The sequence below is a fragment of the Nanorana parkeri genome, unplaced genomic scaffold, assembly GCF_000935625.1.
Source record: "Nanorana parkeri isolate BGI_ZX_2015 unplaced genomic scaffold, ASM93562v1 scaffold647, whole genome shotgun sequence".
Lineage (NCBI taxonomy): Eukaryota > Metazoa > Chordata > Amphibia > Anura > Dicroglossidae > Nanorana > Nanorana parkeri.
The window spans coordinates 687,241-704,966 of NW_017306915.1; the positions used below are offsets into that span (position 1 = coordinate 687,241).

At 43.4% G+C, this 17,726-nt stretch overlaps 1 protein-coding gene across 1 annotated transcript in view; it reads left to right on the forward strand.

Moving 5' to 3' along the window:
* FAM193A (family with sequence similarity 193 member A) overlaps positions 1 to 3,087 on the forward strand; it is a 64,946-nt gene extending 61,859 nt beyond the window's left edge. The window contains exon 20 of the mRNA XM_018563280.1: positions 2,462 to 3,087. Coding sequence (XP_018418782.1) covers positions 2,462 to 2,555 — 94 coding nt within the window. The 3' untranslated portion in view covers positions 2,556 to 3,087. The remainder of the gene's footprint in view (positions 1 to 2,461) is intronic.
* The last annotated feature ends 14,639 nt before the right edge of the window (positions 3,088 to 17,726 follow it).

The following is a 17,726-nucleotide window of genomic DNA, read 5'->3' on the forward strand; positions in this document are numbered from 1 at the left end:
TGCACACGCAAACATGCGTCAAGCCCGCCTACGTGTGAAATCAACGATTTACCGCCATTGTTACATATCGCCGCGAACGTCGGAATGAGAGCAATAATTCTAGGGTCATCAATCACCGATAACACTAAACTGATGAGCGGTAAGCTTTTAAAGCGTCGGCTATGGTCAATTTTGAGTGTGGTATTTTTTTGCGATTTAGCGGGTGCACGCAATTTTGAAGCTTGACATGTTTGGTGTCTATTTACCCGACTTGACCCCGTCTTTTATATTTTACAAAAAAATTGGGTAATGTTTTATAACAGGGTTTGTTTTTTTTTCAAAAATTTCGGTACTTTTTTTATTATACAGTAAAAAAAACAACCCGTAGTGGTGAATAAATACCACCAAAAGAAAGCTCTATCTGTCCCGAAAAAATGGTATAAAATGTATTTCAGTACAGCGTTGCATGACGGAATAAATGTCAGTCAAAGTACTGCAGCGCTGAATGCTGAAAAATGGCCTGAACAAGAAGGGGGTATAAACACCCCGGTCATCAAGTGGTTAAAGGATTTTTCAATCCGTTTTTTTTTTGAACCCATACAACACATGAAGGACTGATCACATTGCAGCGTGCACAGGACAGCACTTATTATTGACAAGAGCAGCAATTTTTTCTTTTGCACTTATATAACTGATATTACTAAATGCCTTCAGTGGTATCATCAGACGACGGGGAAGGAGACAAGTGAAGTTCATTGTTGGATTTTACATACTTGAGCACTGTACATTGTATTTGTGATGTGAGCTTTCCAATGACAGCTCGATCATAGCAATTTACAGGCGCATAATACGGCGGTATTGAGGTGGTTGATTGGCTGATAAAACACTTTTGTGGCAGGTTGCGGAAGCCGTGACTTCAATTACTTTGAACTGTGTACAGTGGAAATAAGAATTCTACACACCCCTGTAAAAATGCCAGGTTTTAACCCTTTCGTGACGGGAGACGTACACTGTACGTCCCGCCACAAAGGGACCAAATGGCTCGTCACGTACACTGTACGTGACGAGTAATTTGCTGCATTAGAGGGCTGGTAACTGCTGAGAATCAACGGTTACCATTCATTAATGGATGCCTCAGTATAGAGGCATTCATTAATGAAAGGGTTAACCTCTTCAGACACCTGATACCTTAATATCGGGTGTCTGAGAGTCAAAGCAGAGCGGGCAAACATGCCGGCAAAAGCCGGCATTCTGACAGCTCGTATAGATCGAGAGATATCTCTCTCGGATCGTATACTGGCTTTTTTTTTTCTCTTTCACTTTCAGGAATAGATACATAATGTATCATTTCCTGAAAGAAGAATGTTTCAGTTTTCTGATCGTTGTTGGAACATATAGTTCTGAGGAGCCTGTTAAAGATGGGAGACAAACATACCACATTCTAAAATTGTTCCACGCTGAAATTGTATTTCACTGCATGTATTTTGTGACCTATAACGCCCAAAATCCGTGGCATATGATATACCCTATACATCAGGACAAATATATGAATTACTTTCTGTTATGTACACATTATTATTGGGAAAACTGACTTTTGGTTTTATTTTATTTTTAGAAAAAGAGATTTTCGATATGCTTATGTCACATCAACTTAAACCCCATTTTGTCCTTTAACCCCTTCGTGACGGGAGACGTACACTGTACGTCCAGCCACAAAGGGACCAAATGACTCGTCACGTACACTGTACGTGACGAGTTATTTGCTGCACTAGAAGGCTGCTAACCGCTGAGAATCAGCGGTTACCTTTCAATAATGGATGTCTAACTATCTAGAGATCCATTACTGAAAGGGTTAACCTTTTTCAGACACCCGATACCTTAATATCGGGTGTCTGAGAGTCACAGCAAAGCGGACACACATGCTGGCTTTTGCCGGCATTCTGACAGCTCGTATAGATCGAGAGATATCTCTCTCAAGCTATACTGGCTTTTTTTTTTTTTACTGACGTGGAAGAATCACACAGCAAAAATGTCAAGTGTGTCAGTCATTTACGAACAGAAACCAAAAACAAGCTCAGTCATGAAGGGGTTAAAAAACAGTATATAATGTGTGTAGGTGCAAAGCATGAGGAAGATGGAAATTATGGGTAAACAAAATTGCTCCGGTCCCCAGAATCAAACATTTTCTGAAGCTGTCACTAAGGGGTTAATGGGTCACATTAAAGGTGGAAAATATTCAGAAATGATTTGTCTTTTTTTTTTTTTTTTTTTTATACCTCAGAAAGCTGCCATTTTTACAGAGGTGTGTAGACCTTTTTATTTCCACTGTAATTACCTGAGAGCAGCCAACGTACAATGTGCTATTTCCAATTTCTGTAGAGGATTATTAAATGCTACATTTTCCTTTTTTGCTTTTATTTAGTAATTTGGTAATTTGGAATTTCCCTGTATTCAGCTTGCGTTGTGCTTTATGTTTCTGCAGGTTCTGCTTGGACTCTGCCCGGCAAACTAGACAAAGACTGTCAATCAACTGGTCCAACTTCAGCCTGAAGAAGACCACCTATGCTGCACACTGAACCCAGAACCATTAAGGATGGGGACTCACCCTGCAGGAACCAATCCCACTGAATTACGCCCTGCTGTTCTGAGCGCTTTTTCAGGCCTTGAGCCAGTACTGCCTTGCCTTGTCCCCAGTGCTGTGTGGATCTGCACTGAACCCCCTTGGCCTAATGAGTCTTGCTGATCTGAAGAAAACAAAACAAAAAACTGAATATGCCACTTTCTACCTGAATTTGTTAGCTTGTGTGCTTGTAGTCTGTGAGTAAGACTTTGGTTGTAGCAATATGCTCTCCTCTTTAATTGCCTTGACCTCGGATTTGAGAATGGTTCCTTGGGTTGGGTAGAGGCATAAAACAAAAGCTAGTTGCATCCTCCACGATGGTCCACGTCACCTTGCAGTACGCGACGTTCTATTACACAGACTACTGGCTATGGGAATGGAATCCCTAGTGCTCCATAATCACTTAGTCCTCCCTTCCCCAAGTGTCACGGTGGAAGAAGATCTCATAACAGACGAGCATTTCTCCAATTTACACAATCTACTGTCAAGAAGGAGTGTACAAGTTACACTTTTTTTGTGTTCTGATTTTTTTTTTTTCCCTCCAGACTCTTGTAGCCAGCTTGTGTAAGAATACATGCATAATGAGAAAGTAACAGAGGATCAAAAAAACAAAAAAGGAAAAAAAAATACTCACACTATCAATCTGTTATAGAGTGTATAATTGTATTAACACTGACGCCAAAGTGGCTACTTTTTTAACATATTGTTAAGTAATATTAAAATCAGTTCTTTCTTTTTGAAAGATGGAATACATTAGTATGGCAGAAGGACTGGTCTGGTTTCTGTGTCTTTTATTGTCCGAGTTGTGACGGCAGGAGCCGAGTGCACAGATTTTACTCCCTTTTATGTGGAAATATGAGCTTGCTGATTTACCTATAGGCTCCATTTACCAATGCACCACCGACGCAAAATACAGCCCACATCAAATGCTCCCTAAATCTAGATGGCAAAAACAAAGTAGCTTTATTTGTGTGATGGATGCAATCACCATCATCTACAGATATGATTTACACCGTTCCCCCCCCGTGCCCATAGCAGCCATAATCAGTTTTGTATCCAATGCACCCAGCCATGTAGCCTATATACACTCCACCAGTAGCAGTAATATATGCAGTTTTTATAGCTGAACTCTGGAAATTAAAAACTACCCTTGCAGTGGCCCCCAAAACCAAGCACCGCTCCTCCCACCACTGCGCTGCAAGGGTTACACGCTTGTTTTTGCATAGGGGTAGAAGAAAAGCGTGTAATACCTAACTCTCTGCTCCAGCAGGCTTCCGCATTCTCCCTGACACTCTGGGTTGTGAGAGGTCCCTTGCCGCCCTGACGCACATTGCAGGGCTATTTGGTGTTTTGTGTCACATTACCGCAACTCGCCTTGGCAGAAAATTGTTTTAGCACTAAGGGCCCATTCACTCCTAATCCGAATCATCTCCAGACCAGAGTGTTCCCGGACCCAAAATGCATCCGAATGTATCCCTATGCTATTTCTGGCCTCTATTCACACCAGCGCAGTCCGTTCCAGGCCAGAAAAATACTGCACGTCTCATTTTGTCTGGTCTGGAATGCACTGGAACTGCGGGCAGGTTCACACCATTTTCCGGACAAGATCTGGTCCTGGAAATAGTGAGAATCTGCCCTTAGGGCCCTCCCACACCACATCCAGATCATCTCCAGTCTAGATTGTTTCCGGACCCAAAATGCACCCTAATGTATCCCTGTGCTAATTCTGGCCTCTGTTCATACCGACACAGTCCGTTCCAGACCAGAAATATACTGTAGGTTTCGTTTTGTCTGGTCTGGAATGCACTGGAACTGCTGGCAGGTTCGCACTAATAAGAGAAGGCCAAGTGGCTTTGGTCCAGTTTGATGTGGTCCGGAAAATAGTGTGAACCTGCCGCATTTCCAGTGCATTCCAGACCAGACAAAATGAGACATGCAGTATTTTTCTGGTGTGAACAGAGGCCAGAAATAGCATAGGGATACATTAGGATGCATTTTGAGTCCGCAAACCATCTGGTCTGATCCAGAGATGATCTGGATGTGCTATGAATGGGCCCTTAGGGCAGGTTCACACCATTGTCTGGACCAGATCTGGAACGCAGTGCTTTGCGTTTTCGCCAGATTTAGATTTTTTTTTTCTTTCCTTCTTTTGCTGGTGTGTTTGTATTCAGTAAAACAAAACACAGAGAGCGCCTCCATCGCTTAAAACCTTTTTAATAAAGTAAATTTAAACAGATGCAAACATACTCAACAAAAGTCGAGTTTAAAAAGCATGAAACGATAAAAGCATGAGAGACTTAACCCGCCGGCTAGTCTTCCTCCCTGATGGTTAACGTTTCCGAGGTCACGCCTCCTTCGTCGGAACCATGCTTTTTAAACTCGACTTTTGTTGAGTATGTTTGCATCTGTTTAAATTTACTTTATTAAAAAGGTTTTAAGCGATGGAGGCGCTCTCTGTGTTTTGTTTTACTGAGTTGAGGTTTCCCTAAAGCCTATTTTTGAGAGCCTGCCTCGTTTATGCTTTACACCACGATTACTGCAGACTATCTCCCTACCTGGACTTAAGCCGTTGGCGCTGTGTTAATTACTGTTTGCGTGTTTGTATTCAGTTTTATGCATTCCAGTGCATTGCAGACCAGACAAAATAGGACAAAGCGGTATTTGGTCTGGAACGGACTGCGTTGGTATGAACAGAGGCCAGAAATAGCATAGGGATACATAAGGATGCATTTTGGGTCCGGAAACAATCTGGTCTGGAGATGATCCGGACATTGTGTCAATGGAGCCCTTATAAAAGAACTCCGGGAATTTAAAAAAATGAACCCTTGCAGTGGGGGACTACCCCTGCACCGCAAGGTTCTACTCTTCGTTTTTCTCTAGGGGACTGAACAAGCATTGATCCTGCCGCAGAGACCGCTCACCTTTCTCCCCCCTGCGCTCCGGCAGTGGAATATCCTTCAGTGTCCTTACATCTAATACACTATTAGACGTGATGACTCGTAGGTCATTAGACCGCTTAAGCCAAGGGAAGAGGAGGCTGTGGGGATCGATCTAGCAGATCAAAGCACAGATGAGTATATCTTTTTATTTTAGACCCTAGACCAAAACTAGGCGTTAAAAGGAGCAAAGTTAAAATGAACCCTTGCAGTGGGGCTATCCCGGAACTGCAAGGGTTCATTTTTCTTTTGCTCCTTTTTAAGCAGTAGAAGCTGTTTACTTAGCAATGTGCACCTTACATGGTGAATGTTGGTGAATCTGTTCACTTTGATTTCCCCTTCATGCCCATTCACAAATCTTGTGTTGATTTCCATCACACAGGATTCAGTCATCAAAGTGATGTCAGGATTACCTTATTCATCAACATTCCATGTGCAGAGATGAGCGATCCTTCCGTTTAATGCTGGGCACACACCTTACAACCATCGCAAGACTTTTGTCTTGCGATGGTTGTAAGGTACTTAAAAAAAACGTACGATCTGCCTATCTTGCATAGGCAGATCGTACTTGCGATGAGGGGCGGGCTTCCGATGACCGCAATGCCGAACGGGCAGTGTGCGCTTGCGCACACCGGCCCGTCCGGCTTTCATCTTACGAACATGCTACACACCCACCGAACATCGTACGATGCTCGGCGGGTTTTCAACATGTTCGTAAGTTTAAAGTCGTGCGACCTTACAGTAGTAGAGGTCGCACGGCTTCCACACACCTGAGGTGTGTGGGGACCTTAAGACCCTTTACATGGTTAGGAAGTCAACCCCAGTGACTCAGACGCTATTAAGACATCAGCTTAGTATGACAGCTGGAGAAGTTAGCTCTTCCAGCCTAAATATTTCCCCTCTGTGCAGGTTTACATTAAGGTGTTTGTAACCCTGACATTGAACTTATTGTATTTGAACTGGTGACTACTGCTGAAAGCATGTTCTTATATCTGTTAATCTTGTCAGCCGATAATGTGCTCTCTGCCGATGCTGAGTATTTTCCATTGCAATGTTCTTAGCCATCTCTGTTGTGGGCAATAGTAGAAGGCCGTGTGGCTGTAGTTCTGTCTTTTTTTCAGTCGGCCTGAGACAGAAGGGGGAGAGAGCTTCTTCACTCTAGGACAGGAAGTGCGACTGGCAGAATCGTCAGGTAAAAAAAAAAAAAAGCTTCAGAAAACGAATGCAGCCACCACATCTAAGGACTGGTAAGCAACAATATATTTTAATTGTTTATGGGTTTAGATATGTTATAAGGGGAGGAGATATGTCAGCTGCACCCATAGTATCAGCTTAACTGAAACCTGTTGCAAGAGACATCCTCGTAGGCATGTGATTCTGCAGCTAATCAGACCAAGGGCTAAAGGTGACACTGAATGCAGTTAAATGTTAAAAATACATTGAAGTACCCTAACTATTAACAAAAATGTATCTTATTTGTGTATCACTCGGCTGTAGACCCTCAAATCATCTCTGCATTGGTGCTGACACTGTCCTTCCTTCTGGAGGGTGGCTACTTTTATTCCCCATGGTCCCTGTGTGTGTTGTAAAGTAGTCACCGCTCCAAGCGCACTCCTGTCATGGACTACAATTTCAATACAAATGTGTAAACTAAAGGGAAGATTGTAGTCCATCACGTGAGTGATCTTGGAGCATTGACCTCTTTCCCTTGGATGTCTGACGATACTGGTGAGTCTTGGCCCCCTATGTCCCCCCAAGTACCCCTGGTCCTCCATTGGCACTGGCTCTTTGAAAAATTGTTCCACACCCAGGTGAATCTGTTCACTTTGATTTCCCCTTCATGCCCATTCACAAATCTTGTGTTGATTTCCATCACACAGGATTCAGTCATCAAAGTGATGTCAGGATTACCTTATTCATCAACATTCCATGTGCAGAGATGAGCGATCCTTCCGTTTAATGCTGGGCACACACCTTACAACCATCGCAAGACTTTTGTCTTGCGATGGTTGTAAGGTACTTAAAAAAAACGTACGATCTGCCTATCTTGCATAGGCAGATCGTACTTGCGATGAGGGGCGGGCTTCCGATGACCGCAATGCCGAACGGGCAGTGTGCGCTTGCGCACACCGGCCCGTCCGGCTTTCATCTTACGAACATGCTACACACCCACCGAACATCGTACGATGCTCGGCGGGTTTTCAACATGTTCGTAAGTTTAAAGTCGTGCGACCTTACAGTAGTAGAGGTCGCACGGCTTCCACACACCTGAGGTGTGTGGGGACCTTAAGACCCTTTACATGGTTAGGAAGTCAACCCCAGTGACTCAGACGCTATTAAGACATCAGCTTAGTATGACAGCTGGAGAAGTTAGCTCTTCCAGCCTAAATATTTCCCCTCTGTGCAGGTTTACATTAAGGTGTTTGTAACCCTGACATTGAACTTATTGTATTTGAACTGGTGACTACTGCTGAAAGCATGTTCTTATATCTGTTAATCTTGTCAGCCGATAATGTGCTCTCTGCCGATGCTGAGTATTTTCCATTGCAATGTTCTTAGCCATCTCTGTTGTGGGCAATAGTAGAAGGCCGTGTGGCTGTAGTTCTGTCTTTTTTTCAGTCGGCCTGAGACAGAAGGGGGAGAGAGCTTCTTCACTCTAGGACAGGAAGTGCGACTGGCAGAATCGTCAGGTAAAAAAAAAAAAAAGCTTCAGAAAACGAATGCAGCCACCACATCTAAGGACTGGTAAGCAACAATATATTTTAATTGTTTATGGGTTTAGATATGTTATAAGGGGAGGAGATATGTCAGCTGCACCCATAGTATCAGCTTAACTGAAACCTGTTGCAAGAGACATCCTCGTAGGCATGTGATTCTGCAGCTAATCAGACCAAGGGCTAAAGGTGACACTGAATGCAGTTAAATGTTAAAAATACATTGAAGTACCCTAACTATTAACAAAAATGTATCTTATTTGTGTATCACTCGGCTGTAGACCCTCAAATCATCTCTGCATTGGTGCTGACACTGTCCTTCCTTCTGGAGGGTGGCTACTTTTATTCCCCATGGTCCCTGTGTGTGTTGTAAAGTAGTCACCGCTCCAAGCGCACTCCTGTCATGGACTACAATTTCAATACAAATGTGTAAACTAAAGGGAAGATTGTAGTCCATCACGTGAGTGATCTTGGAGCATTGACCTCTTTCCCTTGGATGTCTGACGATACTGGTGAGTCTTGGCCCCCTATGTCCCCCCAAGTACCCCTGGTCCTCCATTGGCACTGGCTCTTTGAAAAATTGTTCCACACCCATGGTTTTCCACCCCCCACTGCCAGATCCAGTTCACAAAATATCCACATTCCGCAGCAGTGCCTGCAATGGGTGGGCACTGCCACAAACAGCTGTGAGACAGGTCATGGGATCCTGCTACGTCAGTATGCCCCCAGTTGTCATCTTGATACACCAGGCTGCCCTGCTAATGCATGGAGGCGGGTGCAACAGCCATCTTGGTACCCCCACTACAGCAGCAGAGGGGATCAGGCAGCAGCAGACCATCTTTGCCACATGAAGAGGTGCTCTCAGAGGTGACCTTGTCTGCATCTGACACCACCCCCCACATTGAGTGAAGCCGAGGATCAGCTTTTTCATGGATAATGGAGACTAGAAAGGGGGTACCCTCTAACCCTTTGGTACCTGTGTCAGGCCCTTCACCATTGCATACTTCAAATGCTAAGAGACTGGGATATAAGGGATAGCCAGCAATAGTACTGCTAACGGGTGCAGGAGGAGGCGGGGGGTGTTACCTGAGGTTTCCTCTGGGGACTCGGCTATGAATGTATATGTCTTAGCCACTGTTTAGCTTGCTGCCCTCTTTTAATGCATCTATTGCACCCATCAAGGGTTTTCACACTCTTCCTACTTATGAATGTTTTGCAGCCTGGTGAATGTCTTTATGGGACAGATATCTGCTACTTTTGAGGCATCAGGGCTCAGAGTGAACAAGTGTAACCCCCCTTCTCTTTCCCATTCTGAATCTGTTTCAGGCGTGGCCATGGCTATCACCTTATTGTGATCGAAGAAGAGAGGAGTGGTGAGGGAGTGCGAATAAGGTGAGTAAGGGAAGGGGGGTGGGAGGGGGGAGAGGTCTTTCTGTCATAGTCCTGCATGGACAAGATGGTGGTGTCTCTTTTAATAGTCAACCCGTCAACTACTGGAACACATTTTTAAATGAAACGGCTTTGCGTTACTGACAGCTAAGGGTCAGTATATAAGCAACCACAAATCAAGACCAGCCTTTTAATCTTTGATATTTAGTGCCTATTCACACCTATGAGTTGTGGCAATGCACCATACCCACCTTAGTTCTTCTAACCCCTCACTCTTCTGCATTACTGACTGCACTGGGTCTAACTTGAGGGCCTATTAGACAGCATATTCATATTTAAACATTCTGTACATCTGCTACAAGAGGAAAGCGGAGGCAGGACTCAAATGGAGGTTAGTACAGCATATGGTTGACTGCATATGTATTTCTGTGACTTCAATAGGGCTTGACTCACAGGGTTTTTTGTTGAGGTCCAAGTCTGAAACTCTGGATTTTTGGTACCCGAGCCCTCTTTGACACCAATGGCTGCCCGACTAAAGACTAAAGCTGGGAGGTAGTTGGGATATCTAGTCAATTGCTATGAGTCTCCATCCACACCTAGGCGTCAGCGTTTCCGTGCGTAAAACGTGGTTTTACGCACGTCTTTCCCTCGCATTTTTGGGGTATTTTGCAAATTTTTAAGTGCATAGACAAAGAATCACGTTTTATTGAGCAGATCAAAATGCATTGCTGTCCATGAGGAAATGTGCAAAATGCTTGTGCCATGTTTTAAAAAAAAAATGATTTTGTGTTTATTGGTTTTACAAAGTGTTATACATGCAGTACAATACAAAGACATGGCACGTCATGTGCGGTACAGGTATTACAAAGTAATCAAAGATGAGTCCCGTGTAAAACAAAAAGAGAACACATTTCCTTGGTTTTTTAATGCGCTTCATTGAAGTCTGTGCAGCCAAACGTTCTGTAATCTGCCCAAAAGAAGCTCATGTACCTTTTCCAGCATTTGGCGTTTTACAGCTTGCAACAAAACTCTGGTATGAACAGGGGCTATAGAAATGAATGGGATTTCTAGCGTTAAGAGTTTTGTCGTACTTAGCTTTGAGCGTCAGAACTCCCAGGTGTCAACAGGGACTAAGGCAGACTTTTGGCAGATTATGGAGCACGTAGCCAAATACACATATGGGTAACTGTATAAAATAGGATTTGGGGGTCATACCTTAACATTTTTCCCTTTTGGATGCACCTTCTTATTGCTGAACCCTAAAGATGCACCAGTTTGTGCAAGGATGGTAGAAGAATTACATACATGATGAAAGGACATCAGATGACAGGCCCTTCCTCTCACCAGACATGAGGGGCTGGTCATTTGTGTGATGAGTTCATTTTCCTTTACAGGCTCAAACTAGCAACAGCGTTTAAACAACTCCATGCATTACAGATCCATGACAATGATTCCCGAATAGCCCCCAGATATTAGTAATAGCTTCATCCATCATCATACATCAGTTTTGTTTGATTCTGTAATCATTGTGTAATGCAAGATGATCCATTTTTATTCTTGGCTTTAGACGTGTTGTATTCTTTACCACAAGGTGTCAGTGTTACACCAGCAGAAATGTAAGCGTGTTCTTGGCCTGTACTGGGTGGTTCATGTATTAATGCTCCTGTAACAAGAACTGCATGTACTGCTACTCTCACCAGTTATTCATGTCTGCTTTTTTTCCCCCCTAGAATATGCGCTTTGATATTTATTTATAATAGTTTTTGGGGATTTTTTTGGCATCTTTCGTTGTAAAAACTAAACATACATATTTGCAAAAGCAATTACTTTAATGCCTGTATGCTTGTCCTATTCAAGTTAATGATCAGGTGACAGCAGCTGCATGTAAATGCCTGCACACCGCATGTAGTGGTATGTGATATGATTATATTCGGGTTAGGAATCAATCACTCGCCCTGAACGCACCGATTGTGCATCCAGAGAGTTTTTTCTAACCGCATGTAATCATATCGCATACCATTACATGCGGTGAGCAGCTGTTTACATTAGAGCTGCAACAGTTAATCGATTTAGTCGATTAAAATCGACGATTGAAAACGTTGGCAACGTTTTCAATCGTCGATTCGTCGGCTATCGATTGATTTGCCTGTTCGGGGCTGTTCCGGGCTCCACATGCGGCCTGAGCCACACGTCACACGCTGCTCCCGCTGCGGCCGCCGTGCCCACGGCACAGGCCGCGTAAGCCACGCCCAAATGAAAATAATCGTTAGCTGCAGCCCTAGTTTACATGCAGCTGCTGTCACCTAATCATTAACTTGAATGGGTGACACCGGGCGATTGCAAACACCAGATTAGTGTTTCCTGCTGCAGCAAAACGCAAGTTCATGACACAGAAATCCCTAATTGCACCTGAACCTACAGATATGAATGGGGCCTTATTGTGTGCATATTAGTGTCCGTAGTACCATACCGGATATAGTTTTATATATATTTTACATTTTATTTTAAAGTATGAAATTTGGCAAGCCGGCCCCCATGGGAGAAATAAAATTGTCTAATCGCCCCCGAGTGAATTGAGTTTGAGACCCCTGCTGTAGAGGCTATTTGTCCTCTTAAAGATGATCAAAAGCCAAAACCCTTTTCAGGTTATAGATGGACTGTGGATGTGTCAGGATTTTATTGCTGTTTGTCTCCACTGGGGGTCTTCACCACCTGAATTGTCACCAAGGCAAAACGTAAGGAGAAATTCAACATCCATCCAATACCATGATCACCAGGACAGGAAATGAGAGTATATCTTCCATTTGGAACACCAGTTCTGGTGAACAGAAGGTAACAGGAAATCCTACCAAATGGGTAACATTATACCCACAGCAGTAAGTCAGAGGAGAATTATTCATCATTTGCATACCATATCCCCTTACCAAATATTGTAAAAAAAATAATAGAAGTGGCAACTTGTGGCATAAGAATGTTTAACCACCTCAGGGCCGGCCGTTGTAAAAAAACGGCCGACCGAGAGGTCTCTAGATCTGAGCGGGCGTCTTTAGACGTCCGCTCAGACACGCCCCCTCGCGAGCGCCGCTCGGCGCGGTAGATACATCGGAGTGAGAGCAATAAGTCTAGGGCCATCAATCACTGATAACACTAAACTGATGACCGATAAAAGCTTTTAACCACTTGCCGTCCGCCCGTTGTAAAAAAACGGACGGACGGCACTGCAGCTTTGGCGGCATTTTTTTTCCGCTCGCGCGCGCCCCCTGGCGGGCACGCACGGGCAGGAAAGACCCGACCAATGCAGACACCCTTTACCGGGTCGTCTGAATGTGCTAGTTTTTTGCTCCCCCTGACCCCTCACCTTCAATCCCAGGATCCGCTGCCCCATCTGCGGCCCGGGACCGGCTCAGAGGGCGTCAGGAGGAAGAGGACGGGAGATCAGCTCCTTGCTGATCTCCTTTCGGGCTGTGAATGCAGAAGTGATGTGTATTACATCACTTCCGCATTCACCTGTCAGTCATCTGGCTGCTATAGCCAGAGAAAAGAAGCTGATGAAGCAGATCTATGCTTCAAAGGGATGTACCGATATATCGGCCGCAAATGGCACTTTTGGCATAATGCCAAAAGTGCCATTTTCTGGCCGATACAGCGGTGCATCTTTGCTTTCTCTCCTCCCTGCTGGGTGCTGCTCTGTGTCCCAGCGGGGAGGAGAGAAACTGTCACAGGAGGGCAGCCTTTGTCTCTCCTCCCCCCACCGCTTAGCCTCCTGTCACAGATTGGTAGAGCGGTGTGTGAGCGGATACAGCTGTCGTTGCTGTCACAGGAGGCTGAGCTCCGCTCGCTCTGTCTCCTGTGACAGCGTGTCAGGAAGCAGAGCAGTGCAAACACTCGGAGTATTTGTACATGATTGAGGATGTTTACTATATCCTCATTTATGAATGAATGGGACTTGATCTACATCACCTCCTGTTCATTCATGATTGTGGTTATAGTAAACATACTCTTTCATGTTATTAATGAACAGGAACACTCAGTATAGAGGATTCCTGTTCATTGATAACAGGGGCTGCAGAAAAAAGAAATTGAGGACTTTGTGTCCTCAATCTCCTTTTTCTATTTTAAAAGGGAAATATCAGGGGTCTGTTTAGACCCCCAATATTTCCCTGAAGCCCCTAAAAGTAAAGTTAAAAATATTTAATAAAAAAATGAAGAAAGTAAATCTAAAAAAATGAAAAAGTTTATAAAAATGAAATATTTTACAAATTTTTAAAAAGTTAACAAAAAAACATTTTTGGTTTTGGCCTGTTTCGTTTTTTACATTTTCATTTTGGTGCACCTCTATTAATACCAACACTTAAAATATCTTTTTTTTTTTTACACAAAACCAGATTCTATGGCATTTACAAACTCTAGACAAAAGATCCATTATAGCATAATCATTGCATACATTCAAAAGAATCTCGTACGTGCAGATTTTCGTCTTAACACGTTGCTTGGAACAAAGTCGCTTCTTTAAGAATGCCCATGTAGTTCATGTGATGAAGATGGTGTCGTAAAGAAATAAGCATCTCATGTAAGTGTCATTCACACTTGTATCACTGTGATCACATGAAAATTGGAAAGTGTTAAATACAAACCTCCGTTATTATTGACACACATGTCTTTAAACAATTAATGCATTACGCCATGTAGTGATGGACTAGCCCACTGGAGGACCAAAGGATCTACTGGTGGGCCTGGAGTGTTTGGCTGAAAATGCATTAAAAAGTAGCAGCGGGGCTGTCAATGACTAGTTTCTGCCTGTCATTGTATTTGTCATTGACATAGCTGAGTGCCCGGAGGATGGAAGGATTGGCACAAAGAGGCATGCATGGCATTCTGTCAATTGTAAGCGTGGACAGCCACACATCTTGGGTTTTTAGGAAGTGTCCTACGTGTGAAAAGGGCCCAATTTTGGACCACCTGACTTCTTTCTCCTTTCAGCTCCTTCTGTAGCCTGAATTAAAAAAAAGCACAGACATACCGTGAGAGCTACAGGAGACCATGAAGGATGTACCTAACCTATTTCATGTTCACATATGCCTCCAACAACTGTAGAAGCTGTTATCTAGACAATGGCTGCTTCATGCTATGTTATGCCTTCCACAGCTGCAGAGTCTATAATCTCATGCCAAGAAGTGTTTTCTACATCTGTCGAATGTTTAATTTGGTGGTCAGATATGCCTTTGCCTTCTGTAATTCCTGATGTGCCCTCTACATCTAAGTCTAAGGCATTTGTGGCACCAGATCCTTAGTCTAGTACAACTACTGAATTACACTTTATCAAAACGCACACTGTACAGCCATCATCAGACACTACCGATGTGTTGCCATTTCGAAGGGTGTATAGTGCACTTTAGCCCAATGCCCAGGGTTTGTGCATTTCAAAGAAATGGCTTTCATGTTGTGTAGTAGCCCACAATGGTTTACCTTTCAGTAATAACAGACAAAGTTCATTCATTATTGGTTAGAAAGCTGAAAAATACTAATGTGCAGGATGCAGGCACAGCGGAAGTACTGAAGGGGAGAGGGTGGGTCACAGGTAGGTGGCTGCTACCAATCATGTTTGTGACTTGCTGAAGTCTACAGTGGGAGACAATGGGAATGACGTGGCTGGGGGGCTGCGAGGTGGGAAGCTTGGAGCAGAGAGGCAGGCACGACATTGACAACTAGAAATTATAACCCTACTGGGTACTTATATAAGTTCTTTGGCCACCTAGTTGTGGCTTAACGTAGGATCCTCAAGTTTCTATTGCAGACCAGTATGAGTCTACATGTGCCAAGGACTCTGCACAACATTAGCCACTGGCAAACGCATATCTGTCTGCAGAGAACAGGGTAGATATTGGAACTCGCTGATTCATTTTCATTCCTAACTACAATGGTGGAGTCATTGTCTCAGATGCAAGTTGTACTCCTCGGGGATATTCTGTTAATGTTGCAATTGAAAGACATTTACCTAAGGAAAGGGTCAGAAGGAAAACAAAAATTCCCAGAGAACTGTCGGAGGATAATTCCCTTTCTAACCCTCCCCCACCCACACTTCCCTGAATGGCTTTAATATCAAGCTTTCGATGTAGTCTTTGATCAGGTGCCAGCAAGCCTAGAACTAAAACTCTTAAAAACTTCAAATTAACACACCATATTCTGTGTCACAGTAAGAATGCTTTAATTTGTTGGGGGACCAGCTACTAACTCTGTCATGTGTGGGATTCAGGCTGAAGTAAGAAAGCATTAACTAATGTCAATAACTGGTAAAATAATCAAAAAATATACCATATGTCGAATAATTAATACTAAAAATATAAAAGTCTATACTTTATTGGAAGGTCATACACTCTTTTCTGAACTGCTAATATTGTAAGTTGTAGAATTTGGGTAGCAGAGTGAACCAGAGAAGCCTAAACTAATCTTTCTGATTGACTGAATAATAATTAAAAAATATATCTGCTAGCACAATAAGAATGCTGTAATTTATTGGGGGTTATTTATCACTCTTTTTTGGACTGCTAATGCTGTGATTTGTGGTATTTGTGCAGTCATCTTTAGTAAGTGAACCAGAGAAGCCTAAACTAATCTCAATAAATTGAATAAAAGAAAAAAAAATCCCATTGCCAAGGCACAATAAGAATGGTTTGTCAGTCACTCACTTCTCTACTGGTAGTGCTGGTATTTGTGGGAGTTGGACTGCCATCATCCTTAGTAAGTGAACCAGAAAGCCCTTTCTTATACTTATTTCAATAACTGACTGAATAATCATTCACAAAAATATCCTGTGGCACAGTAAGAATGCTATAACTTTTATTTGGGCCAGTCACTCACTTTTGGATATAGTAATGCTTGGATTCACTCACGTGGTTTATAAAAGATACACTATATTGCCAAAAGTATTGGGACGCCGGCCTTTACATGCACATGAACTTTAATGGCATCCCAGTCTTAGTCCGTAGGGTTCAATATTGAGTTTGCCGCTATAACAGCTTCAACTCTTCTGTGAAGGCATCCACAAGATTTAGGAGTGTGTCTATGGGAATGTTTTATCATTCTTCCAGAAGCACATTTGTGAGGTCAGGTACTGATGTCGGACGAGAAGGCCGGGCTCGCAGTCTCCGCTCTAATTCATCCCAAAGGTGTTCTATCGGGTTGAGGTCAGGACTCTGTGCAGGCCAGTCAACTTCTCCACCCCAAACTCGCTCATCCATGTCTTTATGGACCCGGCTTTGTGCACTGGTGCGCAGTCATGTTGGAACAGGAAGCCATCCCCAAATTGTTCCCACAAAGTTGGGAGCATGAAATTGTCCAAAATGTCTTGGTATGCTGATGCCGTAAGAGGTCCCTTCACTGGAACTAAGGGGCCAAACTGTGTTTGACATTTTTCTGGGCTTTTTTGCAGCATCGAGATCTAATCTCTTTTCTGCATTTTGGAGATAACTTAACACACATTCCTTATCTCCCTCCTGTTTCACGAAACATGCTGGATGAAAATCTGCATATGCCAGAATCTTTGTGATGTGCACAATCCGGAAAATGGTGTGAACCTGCCCACAGTTCCGGTGCATTCCAGACCAGACAAAATGAGACATGCAGTATTTGTCTGGTCTGGAACGGACTGCACTGGTGTGAACAAAGGCCAGAAATAGCATAGGCATGCATTAGGATCCATTTTGGGTCCGGAAACAATCTGGTCTGGACTGGAGATGATCTGGATGTGGTGTGAATGGGCCCTAAGACATTATTATTATACAGGATTTATATAGCGCCAACAGTTTGTGCAGCGCTTTACAATACAAGGAGGACATTACAATCACAATACAAGACAAGATGGATGGCCCTGCCTGTGACGGCTTACAATCTAAAAGGGGAGGGGGAAGTGATACATGAGGAGGTAGCTGTGTGGGATGAATTGTTTTAGAACGTGATAGTTCAGTGGTTAGGTTGAGGTGGGATAGGTTTACCTGAAGAGATGAGTCTTTAATTATTATGATTAATAGTACTAGAAGCAATAGCATTTTATTTGTTACTTCTGAACACAGAACTATGACTTCTTTCACT